Source organism: Cydia splendana, chromosome 10 (genome assembly GCF_910591565.1).
Source record: "Cydia splendana chromosome 10, ilCydSple1.2, whole genome shotgun sequence".
Taxonomy (NCBI): domain Eukaryota; kingdom Metazoa; phylum Arthropoda; class Insecta; order Lepidoptera; family Tortricidae; genus Cydia; species Cydia splendana.
The window spans coordinates 9,679,649-9,693,598 of NC_085969.1; the positions used below are offsets into that span (position 1 = coordinate 9,679,649).

At 39.0% G+C, this 13,950-nt stretch overlaps 1 protein-coding gene across 2 annotated transcripts in view; it reads right to left on the reverse strand.

The window, feature by feature from the left end:
• LOC134794232 (probable JmjC domain-containing histone demethylation protein 2C) overlaps positions 1-13,950 on the reverse strand; it is a 218,656-nt gene that overhangs the window by 55,191 nt on the left and 149,515 nt on the right. For both annotated transcript variants that reach the window (XM_063765974.1, XM_063765975.1), the window contains one exon: positions 5,476-5,517. In XM_063765974.1, the coding sequence (XP_063622044.1) occupies positions 5,476-5,517 (42 nt within the window). The remainder of the gene's footprint in view (positions 1-5,475; positions 5,518-13,950) is intronic.

The following is a 13,950-nucleotide window of genomic DNA, read 5'->3' on the forward strand; positions in this document are numbered from 1 at the left end:
ATTCTGGAAATATTAGCTCTACAACATAAGTACATAGTTAGAATCATAGAGGGCTACTTTTGCCCATGTAAAGGTGGTCTAATAAAAGTACATCGTTATAAGGCATAATTATACAGTCCGTTGCAAAACTATGTCCGCACACACATCGTGAATGAGTTGCTATACCCCGTTTTTCTTTTTCAGATTAGATATTTTAATTAAGTATAATCTAAAAAGTAGAGGTAACTTTTTTCCTGCAAAATTAAATTTGAGTAACTATGCACTGAATTATAGTGTCGTTTACATATTTGTAAGTACCGCCATATTAGATATCATAGGAACCCTAGCATTTCGGAAGAAAAAGTTAACTACCATTACTTTTGAGGTTAGATAAATTCTAATCTTTAACTATAAAACGGGGTATATTTAGTTAAATATTTATGTGCTATCCTCTGACTGTACCACGGGGAAGTCATTTCCTTCGAAAATTGTTGCTGTTCATAAAATCCAGAGGTACATATATAATTCTACCGATATAAAATAGCAAGCGATATCTTATTAAGATGGGCGAGGAGTCCTGTCAAGTCAAAGTGTGGACCATCTCGGCAACGATTGCGGAAGTGGTGAATAAAATCATGGCGATACCTAATTAATGTTTCATAACTGTAACACTGGGCTTGCCGACTTGCCCAACCGGTCGCGGCAGGTGGTGCATGCGACCCTGAATGCACTTCGTGTGAATCGCTTGTTAGCCGATTTCGTCTGATAACCTAGAAAATATCGAATGATTGATGAACAGTTGAGCGTGATCAATCGCAGTTTTGTCGATTGGAAATTAATTGGACTGGTGCGAAAAAGCCTTTATGTGGTAATGTTAGTTCGGTATACAAAGCGAAGAAAAGTAATTTATATTTTGGCCTTAGGTACTCCTCAATTCTGTATATAATCGTAATGGTTAAAATAATTTACAGTATGAATTATTAACAGTAGGCCAGGAGACAGCTGGTAGTAATTAGTGTCTTTGCAGACACTGATTAAGCCCGTATGTATATATGAACTTTATTTAAACAATTAAACCACCACGCTCAACCGCATTTTACAAACATTAATTGTACGTTGAAATTTCAAGGTGCGTTGGAACCATAAGGCGATGCAATTTCATACAAAAACCCGCGTGTATAATTATCGAATGCGGAGGTGGTCGAGCATAAGCTTCTGGAGTGTCTTTCCATTCGCTTACCAAGCAAGGGCAAGGCGATGGTTTACGCGAACCATTATAAGCATTTTCCGATAGCACATACTTAGTTACGGATCTGGAGGTCATGTTAATCTGATCTTCTCGAGAACACGTTCAAGCAATAGGAACACAAGGCCTGATAGAAAGTCGTGCAAGATTACACGGTGCGGACGGAACCGGTCGCGAAACCCGGGCATTAGCCGCTATTAAACACCGGCTCCGATATGTGCAACATGTGCAACAATACGCGATCAATTTAGTACTTTTAAAAACTTTCACAATATGTCAATGAACTGAATGTTATACATAATGCTCCTCTAAAAATAGCCTCAGAAGAAGAAAAAGTGGAGCTTCGTTAATATTCGTCTGCTCGATGTCTAATCTTTTTATAACATTACGACTTACGACAGAGACTTGTGCTTATCCCATTCACTAAATTCACTTGATACCAACGTTACATCTAATTCTCTTTTATATCCCGCGAACCGTCATCTCGTCAATCACATTCATCTTAGTTAAATTTCCTCATTAGTCTCATTTCATACAATTTATTTACCTCTACCTCATGTACCCACAATTCCCGTCTCTTAAAGCACTCCACATGTCCACATTCGATACTTTGTTCTAGTCTGTTCACATCCTGAGGGCCTACCGCAAACCATGTTCGACGTGTTGCCTCTCTGTCGCACTTGTAGTTTCGTACGTAAGTGTGACAAGGAGGCAACACGTCGAACGTGGTTCGCGGTAGGCCCTCTGGAACGCCTCGACGTCCTGCGACTTTAGTAAGTAATTGTGTGAACTTGGTACGTTTTAGTGTTATCAAAATCATTTTACAGAATGTATATTTGTAATAAATTTAATACGTGATACTGGTATATAGTGACATTGGTACTAGTACTTTAAGGGTATAAATATGTAGATATAATAAATAAATAATCGTCATAACAATCAACTGAACCGTGTTGATTAAAAAGTAACCAGATCCTTAATCGAATGCCCTTTGCACAAGTGAACTAGCAGTCCAGTTCACTAGCATGCCAGTAACTGGCAAATGGCCATTAGATCCGGCAGCGAGGACGATGAACCTCGACATGCGGGCTCATTAATGCACCCGCTGCAGTGCCCAGTGCAGCCATCGGCTGCGCGGGGGCAGGCCAATTATAACGGTCTCCATCTACACTACATTACGTGCGCCAGGATCGGACTTTAATAATGAGAACTCGTGCCATTGTGATAATCTCGCTACTTTTGTGAAAAGTGGCGATGTCACAGAGGCCAGGCCAGGTTGAACTTTCTTCGTGTCTCATAAACATTTACATGAAAACCATATTATTAAACCCGCATTTTATTAAAATATAAATTGTAGCAGGTAGCAATGAAAAAATATTCAGACGAAGCAAATTGTTTTGCACAACAATACACGTCTCTGGACCCCTAATCGTTGACGCCAAAAATATAATCTCACATACATTAGATCAGAGATCTAATATAGGTATAACCGCTTTTTCTTAAAATATTAACATTTGAATTACTTTTTGAATCAGCAGCTAACCGGTTTCGTTACATGTTAACATGTAATGTTATGAAACTGATCCAAAATGTATCGGAGAATTAGACACGGTACTTTCACCGGCGACTTTCTTGCTCGCACATGAGCAGAGACACGAAATACTGGTCCGACTTGTTCTTTTGACCTCTCGTCGTGACGAGCTGGTATTGTTCAAGAACGCCTTTGTGTTACCTGTCAATCTGTTTACGCTCTTCTGAGCTCACTGCTAATGCCAATGCACTTAGAAAAAAAACGTCGACAAAAGTACTTACTTCTGACGAACTTGCGATATTTTCTTTTGTAACTATTGACAGTTTAAAAGGGATTATTTGTAACTATGCGGAAAGGAAATCAGTAATAACATTAATAACCCTATTTAACTCTCGTTCAATGCCTTCAGCTTATACAGCGTCATTAGCAATCTCAATAACAACTAATTACTATAATTTGCGTGGTCTAGTTTGCAAGACTATAATTATGATTATCAGGTAACCATATCTATCGCACGCAAAACATCGACTAGGTACTAGGTAGCATTACTGTACAGGTTATACTTGAATACACTCACACGTGAGCTTCAAAGGCTTGTTTATATGTGTAGGAGTTTCGAACATGGCGTCTAACCGTCAGTAATCGGTTCAAGGCACGATCGAGTTAAACACACCAACAAAAAACGCGAGACCGGTTTCTTCTCGGCCGCCATCTAATGGCTTCGGGGCGTTCCGTCTCATGAATATTCATTTAATTACACTTACATTTATATGAGATTCGGGCATGACACACAACCGGAGCATAATCATTAGGTACCAAACATGTTCCTTTTCTGTTTTATTTATAACGTTGATCAATAAAATGTTAATGGTTTGAATTCTTGTTACAAAAGAAGCTCGAATGCTACCTAATACATACGAGATACGAGTATAATATCAATGTTTGACCGTTTGTCAAGCTATTAAAGCACCTACGTAACTTTTGAATATTAATATAAAGAATCGCTATTTTTAGATTCAACGCAAAACAACACATCAGAATATTATAGAATAAAATAGAATAGTTTTTATTCGTAAAAAACATAGAAAGAACATGGTGAAAATAAAGTGTCACGAAATGGGCCCATCTCAGCATGTTGCTGGCTACTTACAGCGCTGGTCTTCCGAAGCGACCATCACGTGAGAAATAATCACGGAAGGTAACAGACAAAAAAAAGAAACATAAAGGAAAGAAATATAAAATAAGCCGTAAAATAAATTACACATAGTTTACACAACTAATACAAGTTAGTTTATATTTTAGTATGTTATTTAAGCCCCTTTGTTATTTGAATAAATATGTCTAGATTCTTAAAAAAAACTAATACAAAAAAGAGATATAACATGACGACATAAGTAGGTACATGTATAATAAAGTAAATATGAAAAGCAGACAAGGTCTCCGCCAATGAAAGGTTAAAGCTTGTAAAAGTGATTTTGAGACGCTATTACAAGTTGAAAATTTTAACTTTAACGCATTTAAAACCTAGTAACTAGTTTAACATTGTGATTAAACTAGTTACTCGACTTCTTAATTGAGTAACGTGGCCTGAATAGGTGCGGTAGGGTACGTGAGGTAAAGAAAACAAAATGGGAGGCAAGGGTGGCACTAACACCTCGTGTGTGGCGCGCCGGTGCCGGGTACTACGGGGAACAGTGTTGTTTCAACCGCCTTCCAAGTATGTACTTCCAAACACCGTTCCACAAACCAAACAACCAGTCGAAACTCAATATGCGCACAAACACAATTTCAGGCAGATACGAATAAAATAAATAACAATTAGCCCCGCACCGTTGCACAGCAAGTTTACATTAATGTTTTAGCATACCTAACTCGTACAGACGCACGCATACAGAATTATGTAGAACTATCTATCGAAATTGACGTGACCCCGTTACTCGGATGCCGAATTGAATTTTAGATTCGTTGAATGATAATAACAAATGTATTTGTCGTTCGCTCTGACCTCTGGTTTTTTTTACCTTACTAGAGTGAAGTATAAGTGGTCCATGCATATGCAGATTAGGGTTGAACAAACAAAGATATAGTTTCATATGTAAAATTATGGATGGTGATCTCGACTTTCAACACAAACAATTTTTAACGCTACGTAAGCCATAACAAAAATAACATAAAGCCCCGCAGAAACGAGTCTGTTAAGGAAAACGATTGACATTTGTTACGATGAGCCAACCGACCTTATCTCAAAACTTCAAAAGTCATTTCCTGGTTTTCTGAGTTCATAACTGTAGAATCGAATATCATTATTAAAATTCCAGATCTTTAACGGCTTACATTTATTTTCATTAACTGTAATACCCAAATTAATGTTATCAGATTCGGCTCTAAATGAAAACTTTCTCGTCTGTCCGTGAATTATTGATTACTTTAATATTCACCCCTCAAGTGTGTCAGCAGCTTTATACAAGTCCATTACAAAACACTAGGCAAAACATTACAGTGACGACAACGTTGCGCTGGTTATTTGGTTTTAAAATCATCCTTGGAACGTATACCAGCACAGCATGTCCATTAAACACCATCTGCACATCCAGTTTGTTTGTCTTTAGTGCCTTTAATTTTTAGGACGAAGAATATAATTTACGTAATGTTACAACTTTGCCTTGAAGTTGATACTTCTTAATGGGTAAATGTTAATATACTAGTATAAAGAAAATACCTTTCTTATTAATTTCGACGGTCTCACGTTCAGGCGAGGAACCTGTAACAAAAAATAAAAAGCTTTTAGCGCAGGCGTCGGTAAAACTTGAAAAACCTGTAGTGAAACTCTGTCGAAAAAGGAAGCCTCGTCAATTTAAAGGTTATATATAATTAACTGAATATTTTAGTTGCCAATAATAGGCTTCGACCGGTGGAACCAGTCGCGACGACCAAAGGTGCAAGACAAACAGGTTCTACTCTACTTAGGCTGACATGATTTATAAAATTATGTTGTTACTTAGCCACGACCACGAGTTGCCACGATAAATGGTAGGTAAGTATTTCCTATTAGCAATTCGAAATGTAAACACCTGCACGACATTTTGATTGATGACTAAAATTGTTATTTATTCGGAAGTTACAGCATTAGGCAAAGTTATGTTATTACATGTTTACATTTGCATGCTGGTTTTGGTTCAATAAATATGTAAATATTAGTCTCTATCTGTTTTTTGTGTTCTATTGTTTTCAGTAACAGTTATTTAACAAGCTTAGAAAAACGGCCTCCAAGTTTTTTTAAATAATTCAGGACTCTGGTCTACATTATACTCGTAATTGTTTCCTTTATGTAACAAGAGTTACCCATAAAAATGTTATTTTCATTGCACAATGGAATCAATATAAATACATAGATACCAATTAATTATAAATTAAGGCATTTCTGACTAAACATATTTCACTTACACGTTGACAAGATTTTCGTGAATGATGACAAGACTTTCGTGATACCATCGTGACAACATGATCAACTGTACTTTCCGCGTTTTTTAAATCAATGACACGTTCGAGTTAAGTTATTACATCAGGCAGCGAATGGGCGGATGTGGCTGCGCCTGGACAGGACAGGTGGATGGTGAGGACAGTAGTCAGAGCCCGCATGGACCGCCTTCCAGTGCAGCTGGCGGGTCACTCACCCCCTCACTGGAAGCTTAGTGACTTCTTTATGTACTTAGAAATTTTCAGATAGAGTTCAATGGAGTAATAAATACTTAGGACACAAGTTTTTATAACCTTAAAAGGGTAATTGGAAACCCCTGTTATAATTTTACATTGAATAACTATCGATCGTTCTTAATAAAGTCTGATGTTATCTTTGTGAGCCTTGAGAATTTACGGCGATGACTAAGTACATTAATTGGATACTTGGCTTGTTGAAACAATTTATCTACATGAAAACTGGTTTCATACATGTACAATTTTTACATAATATAGGTACATAGTACGTACCAATGTAAATATTACATATTAGAATATTACTCGTTTTTCATTGTTCAGTGTAATGTTATTTGGGACTGTTTCTGGTAATGGTAATAGAAAAAACTAAGAATAACAGTCATAATATGTAATTGTCTTACATTTCATTCATACCAGCGTTTTATAATCGGTTCTCCCCAAGATTGTAGATGAGTCAGAAAGGATCATCTTTTGCCTGTATATATACCCGGCACAACAATCTTGTTTTTGTATTAAATCCCATTCATCCTTTATAAGCCCTCTAATAGACCTTCAAAAAATTCTAGACATTAACGGATAAAATCCTTATAATTTGAATGAATAATAATAATTCAAATATGAAATTGGTAGGTATCTTTATCTATTCAAACATTCAAGCTGAATGTGAAATTGTAGAGCTGGATATACGTAGGTAATTAATTCATTGAAAACCCTGCTTACAAATGTGTCTATATGTGAACAGCTGTGTATATTGCGCGCATGACTGTGGCATTTATGCCAACCTGTTTATAAGTTATGCAATTCAAGTGGAAACATATAAGTATGTAGTAAGTGGTATGCGGCCGGCGAGCGGGCGTTTAGCGTAATTTACTGTCAATTGTAGTGATATAAGTATTTATAGGCTAGTTTGTTAACAGATCTGCCTACCCGCATGATGTTTTATGTCATTGTGCTTTTAGACGTTAGTGTACCTACTTGTCATTACGAACATACATATACTTATAGGAACATTAAGTAATTAATAATTTAACATATTTATTTTAAGTAGCAAATTATTAAGAGCGCTCTTACAAGAAAAGTCGAAATAATGCAAAATTGATGATACTAGTCGACGAAATTCAGGACTTTGCGCTCATTATTAGAAACAATGAATACTTGTTCCAGTAAAAGCGTCTTCTTATCTTTATAAATATCGTTGTAAATATTAGAAAAAGGACTTATTAAATTAGTAATGATTTTTTTTCTGATGGTCGTTTCCGAAAAACCCCGTGAAGCACTGAATGGCGAGCTCTTATTTGGAAATGTTGAGAATTTTACTCTGCTAAACCTGGCTATTTTGTATTACTAATACCCTGTACTTTAGGCATATCAAACTATATTTTTCCTACATACCTTTGAGAAAGAGAAAATCAAAGTAAAACGAACTCGATTTTCTCTCCGAAACAAGTGTCAATTCCTACGAAAATCTACTTAATATCGAAGTCATTTTCATACTCAAGCAATCTGCAACGTTCGCTTATACTGTTGGTATACATTAGTGTTTATGAAATTCTACTATAATTTTTTGGCAATTTTTTGAAAACTACTCTATATTACCGATGACGCGCGCTGCGCCAGCTCAGTGCCGCGGCAGAGCTTGTAGAGGCAGGACGTGTGTCGGTCGACTCCGCACATTTTCAACGGCGACGACGAGGTTTTTTATCATTGTGTGCGGCGGGCGCCGTGTAAAACGCTATACTGTGTGCGTGTAAACCGCAACGAGAGACTTTGATCCTAGCACTGTTTTTATAGTATTATAATTTATAATGGTACAGTTTAATAAACTACCGGACAGGATTAAAAATATTTGAAACGACCTGACATTCTATATGTATTTATTTGACTCAAGATAGTACTCAGGGTCTGATGATGGAGCCGGAAGGTGGTCACCGGTACCAATCAACCATGCAACTAAACCACTTCGTGTTTAGGCTCGTTTTATTCATCTCAACAAGATCTTTGACACAAGATAGTACTCAGGGTCTGATGATGGAGCCGGAAGGTGGTCACCGGTACCAATCAACCATGCAACTAAACCACTTCGTGTTTGGGCTCGTTTGATTCGGCTCAACAAGATCTTTGACTTAAGATAGTACTCAGGGTCTGATGATGGAGCCGGAAGGTGGTCACCAGTACCAATCAACAATGCAACTAAACCACTTCGTGTTTAGGCTCGTTTTATTCGTCTCAACAAGATCTTTGACTTAAGATAGTACTCAGGGTCTGATGATGGAGCCGGAAGGTGGTCACCGGTACCAATCAACCATGCAACTAAACCACTTCGTGTTTGGGCTCGTTTGATTCGTCTCAACAAGATCTTTGGCACAAGATAATACTCAGGGTCTGATGATGGAGCCGGAAGGTGGTCACCGGTACCAATCAACCATGCAACTAAACCACTTCGTGTTTAGGCTCGTTTTATTCGTCTCAACAAGATCTTTGACACAAAATAGTACTCAGGGTCTATGTTGGAGCCGGAAGGTGGTCACCGGTACCAATCAACCATGCAACTAAACCACTTCGTGTTTGGGCTCGTTTGATTCGGCTCAACAAGATCTTTGACTTAAGATAGTACTCAGGGTCTGATGATGGAGCCGGAAGGTGGTCACCGGTACCAATCAACCATGCAACTAAACCACTTCGTGTTTAGGCTCGTTTTATTCATCTCAACAAGATCTTTGACACAAGATAGTACTCAGGGTCTGATGATGGAGCCGGAAGGTGGTCACCGGTACCAATCAACCATGCAACTAAACCACTTCGTGTTTGGGCTCGTTTGATTCGGCTCAACAAGATCTTTGACTTAAGATAGTACTCAGGGTCTGATGATGGAGCCGGAAGGTGGTCACCAGTACCAATCAACAATGCAACTAAACCACTTCGTGTTTAGGCTCGTTTTATTCGTCTCAACAAGATCTTTGACTTAAGATAGTACTCAGGGTCTGATGATGGAGCCGGAAGGTGGTCACCGGTACCAATCAACCATGCAACTAAACCACTTCGTGTTTGGGCTCGTTTGATTCGTCTCAACAAGATCTTTGGCACAAGATAATACTCAGGGTCTGATGATGGAGCCGGAAGGTGGTCACCGGTACCAATCAACCATGCAACTAAACCACTTCGTGTTTAGGCTCGTTTTATTCGTCTCAACAAGATCTTTGACACAAAATAGTACTCAGGGTCTGATGTTGGAGCCGGAAGGTGGTCACCGGTACCAATCAACCATGCAACTAAACCACTTCGTGTTTGGGCTCGTTTGATTCGGCTCAACAAGATCTTTGACTTAAGATAGTACTCAGGGTCTGATGATGGAGCCGGAAGGTGGTCACCAGTACCAATCAACAATGCAACTAAACCACTTCGTGTTTAGGCTCGTTTTATTCGTCTCAACAAGATCTTTGACTTAAGATAGTACTCAGGGTCTGATGATGGAGCCGGAAGGTGGTCACCGGTACCAATCAACCATGCAACTAAACCACTTCGTGTTTGGGCTCGTTTGATTCGTCTCAACAAGATCTTTGGCACAAGATAATACTCAGGGTCTGATGATGGAGCCGGAAGGTGGTCACCGGTACCAATCAACCATGCAACTAAACCACTTCGTGTTTAGGCTCGTTTGATTCGTCTCAACAAGATCTTTGACACAAGATAGTACTCAGGGTCTGATGATGGAGCCGGCAGGTGGTCACCGGTACCAATCAACCATGCCACTAAACCACTTCGTGTTTAGGCTCGTTTTATTCGTTTCTATAAGATCTTTGACACAAGATAGTACTCAGGGTCTGATGTTGGAGCCGGAAGGTGGTCACCGGTACCAATCAACCATGCAACTACACCACTTCGTGTTTAGGCTCGTTTGATTCGTCTCAACAAGACCTTAGACACAAGATAGTACTCAGGATCTGATGATGGAGCTGGAAGGTGGCCACGGGTAACAGTCTACCATGTAACTGAACCACTTCGTGTTTGGGCTCGTTTGATTTGTCGCAACAAGATCTTTGACACAAGGTAGTACTGAGGGTCTGATGATGGATCCGGAAGGTGGTGACCGGTACCAATCAACCATGCAACTAAACCACTTCGTGTTTGGCTTCGTTCGATTCGTCGCAACAAAATCTTTGACACAAGTTAGTACTCAGGGTCTGATGATGGAGCTGGACTGTGGCCACGGGTACCAGTCTACCATGTAACTGAACCACTTCGTGTTTGGGCTCGTTTGATTTGTCGCAACAAGATCTTTGACACAAGGTAGTACTGAGGGTCTGATGATGGATCCGGAAGGTGGTCACCGGTACCAATCAACCATGCAACTAAACCACTTCGTGTTTGGCTTCGTTCGATTCGTCGCAACAAGATCTTTGACACAAGTTAGTACTCAGGGTCTGATGATGGAGCTGGACTGTGGCCACGGGTACCAGTCTACCATGTAACTGAACCACTTCGTGTTTGGGCTCGTTTGATTCCTCGCAATAAGATGTTTGAGACAAGATACTACTCAGGGTCTGATGATGGAGCTGATGATGATTGACAGGTACCCGTCGCCACCTTCGCGCTCCATCATCAGACCCTGAGTACTACCTTGTGTCAAAGATCTTGTTGAGATGAATAAAACGTGCCTAAACACGAAATGGTTTAGTTGCATGGTTGATTGGTACCGGTGACCACCTTCCGGCTCCAACATCAGACCCTGAGTACTATCTTGTGTCAAAGATCTTGTTGAAACGAATAAAACGAGCCTAAACACGAAGTGGTTTAGTTGCATGGTTGATTGGTACCGGTGACCACCTTCCAGCTCCATCATCAGACTCTGAGTATCACCTAGTGTCAAAGATCATGTTGAGACGAATCAAACGATCCTAAACACGATGTTATTTAGTTGCATGGTTGATTGGTAATGGTACCTTCCAGCTCCATCATCAGACCCTGAGTACTGTCTTGTGTCAAAGATCTTGTTGAGACGAATCAAACGAGCCCAAACACGAAGTTGTTTAGTTACATGATAGACTGGTACCCGTGGCCACCTTCCAGCTCCATCATCAGACCCTGTGTATCTTCAGTGTCAAAGATCTTGTTGAGACGAATCAAACGAGCCTAATCATGTTACTACATGGTTGATTGGTATCCGTGACCACCTTAATCATCATCAGATCCTCAGTACCAGTTCGTTTTTAAACCCTCGTTGATACAAACTTTACAACCTATAGGTACCAAATGCAATGACGAAACATGTAAATAAGCGAGTAGGTACCTATAATTTCTTTCGAGTAATATACCTTCATAAGTACGAGTATGGGGCTATTCATAAATTACGTCGTTTCAAATGGGAGGAGTGGGGGGGGGGGGGGGGGGTCTGGACATCGGATGATGGTAACATGACGTAGGAGGAAACAGATTCATCCGAAGCTTGATTTTTGGATGATTTGAGGGGTGGGGGGGGTCAAAAATCGTCAAAAATAGATGACGTAATTTATGAACAGCCCCTATGTACATTTGCACTGCATTTAGTATTTTCGTACTTACCAAATAACAGTTTTAGAACTTTAAAAGTTAAGTACAGTTAGTGTTGTTATGGTTGATTTCAATATGCTTCGCGAAGGATCAAGAATGTTTAATCCATCATTGTAGTGCCAGTGTGGTAAAAGGGATCGGCGTACTGAGCTCGCACGGCCTGCCGCAGCGCGTAAAATACCTAAACTCGCTCAACGCCGAAATGTAATAGCGCTCTTAAGTTAACATAATTAATAGTACTAATGAACACAATAGGTACATATTTCAATAAGTACATATATATTTTAAACAATGAATACCGCGTACGTACAAGAACTAATATTACAACATTTACAACTTGCAAAAAAGAATATAAATATAATAGAACACCTACTTTAGACTATAAGACCGAGTAAAAAGTAATAAACTAAAGCTATCTGTCTAAACCTGTTAGTCAGACGAGAGTTGCACCTGGCCCGATAGTCATCCAGTTAATCCAGCCCGGACAGGTGGCAGGAGACGGATTAAATTAATTCATCATAACTACCAGATATCATTCGTTATCATCGGCGAGACAAATTGTGAATGATTGCGTGATTAGTACGCCGGGAGAGGGCTTGTTGAATCGATCCCAACAGGGCCAATAAACGAATCTGAACTGTAATTAACGACTGGTTATTGGAATTCATAAAATATATTGCTATCAAAAAGTATTAAAGCGAAATGAAATTGATTTTTTTTGTGTGCGGCGATGTAAAAGAAATGTATAGGTAAAACCTTTTAAATATTCAGTAACTCTCCTGAAGCCAAATATGTAGGTATGTACATTCATATCATATTTATGGAATTATGATGACCGAAGATCGATTAATAATCTGAAATATAAAATAAGTACATAGGTACTTTATTTAATCGTATTACGTACGATTAAATACATAGGCACTATATAGTATATTGAACATCAGTTATTTATAAGATAAATAAAATTGCTACAAAATTTAATATAATTATAGGTATTACTGGTACAAGTCTGAGCACGTAATTTCGTTATATATCAATATCATGTAAATGCCAAAATGGCTGATTATTATTAGACGTTGGTAATAGACATGAATGATGTAATGTGTAATTATGTATATGTATAGTAATTCATTTGCCATAACTATTTTGAACTGTAGAGTAAGATTCTGACGAGTTTTATTTTAGAACATTACAGATCATTGAGATTCTACTTAAACTGTTGCTCAAAGTAACATAACTCTAATTAAACATTCAAGAATAACATTGGTAACTAACTCTAGCCTAACTATATAAGGGAATTGAAGGAATTCAATTACTGAGGTAAATGAAAGGACGCTAGGGACCAGCGTTATTATGATCAAACACGGCCGTGCAAATACTATGTACTGTACAAGTAAGTACATAAAAGTTATGTATCGCTCACAATGTGCGACAGTCATGAGTTGCTGCAAGATCCAACTCAACGAATTGCAGTTTTTATTTAAAACCAAACGTGTTGAACTGGAGCACATTTTACAGACCAAAAGTGGTTTTTTTCTCGTTTTAAAATCATTTAGCTAAAGCGGTCTAATGGCCGATAACCAGTATGCCTGCGTCCGTTGAGAGAGCAAAAAACAGCCGTTTCTCCTTTTAAGGGACCGCGTGAGCCTTTCTTGATCGGCATGCGGCCGGACCAGTCCGGACGGGTCCAACGTGAGAAATGGGAGCTGGGGCCTCACCACTTTAACCATCGACATACGAAATTACCATTCGTCTCATTCTTTCGATCCTTCTACGGCTAGAGCTGGAGAGAGACAGGACGATGATTCGATTGGAAGTAGAACCCGGGACCAATGTCTGATACATGCCGTGTAACAACCTCAGGCTCCTTCCAACTTCCAACTGAATTCGGAACGACGTGATAAGAAACTGAACAACTTCACCACATCAATAA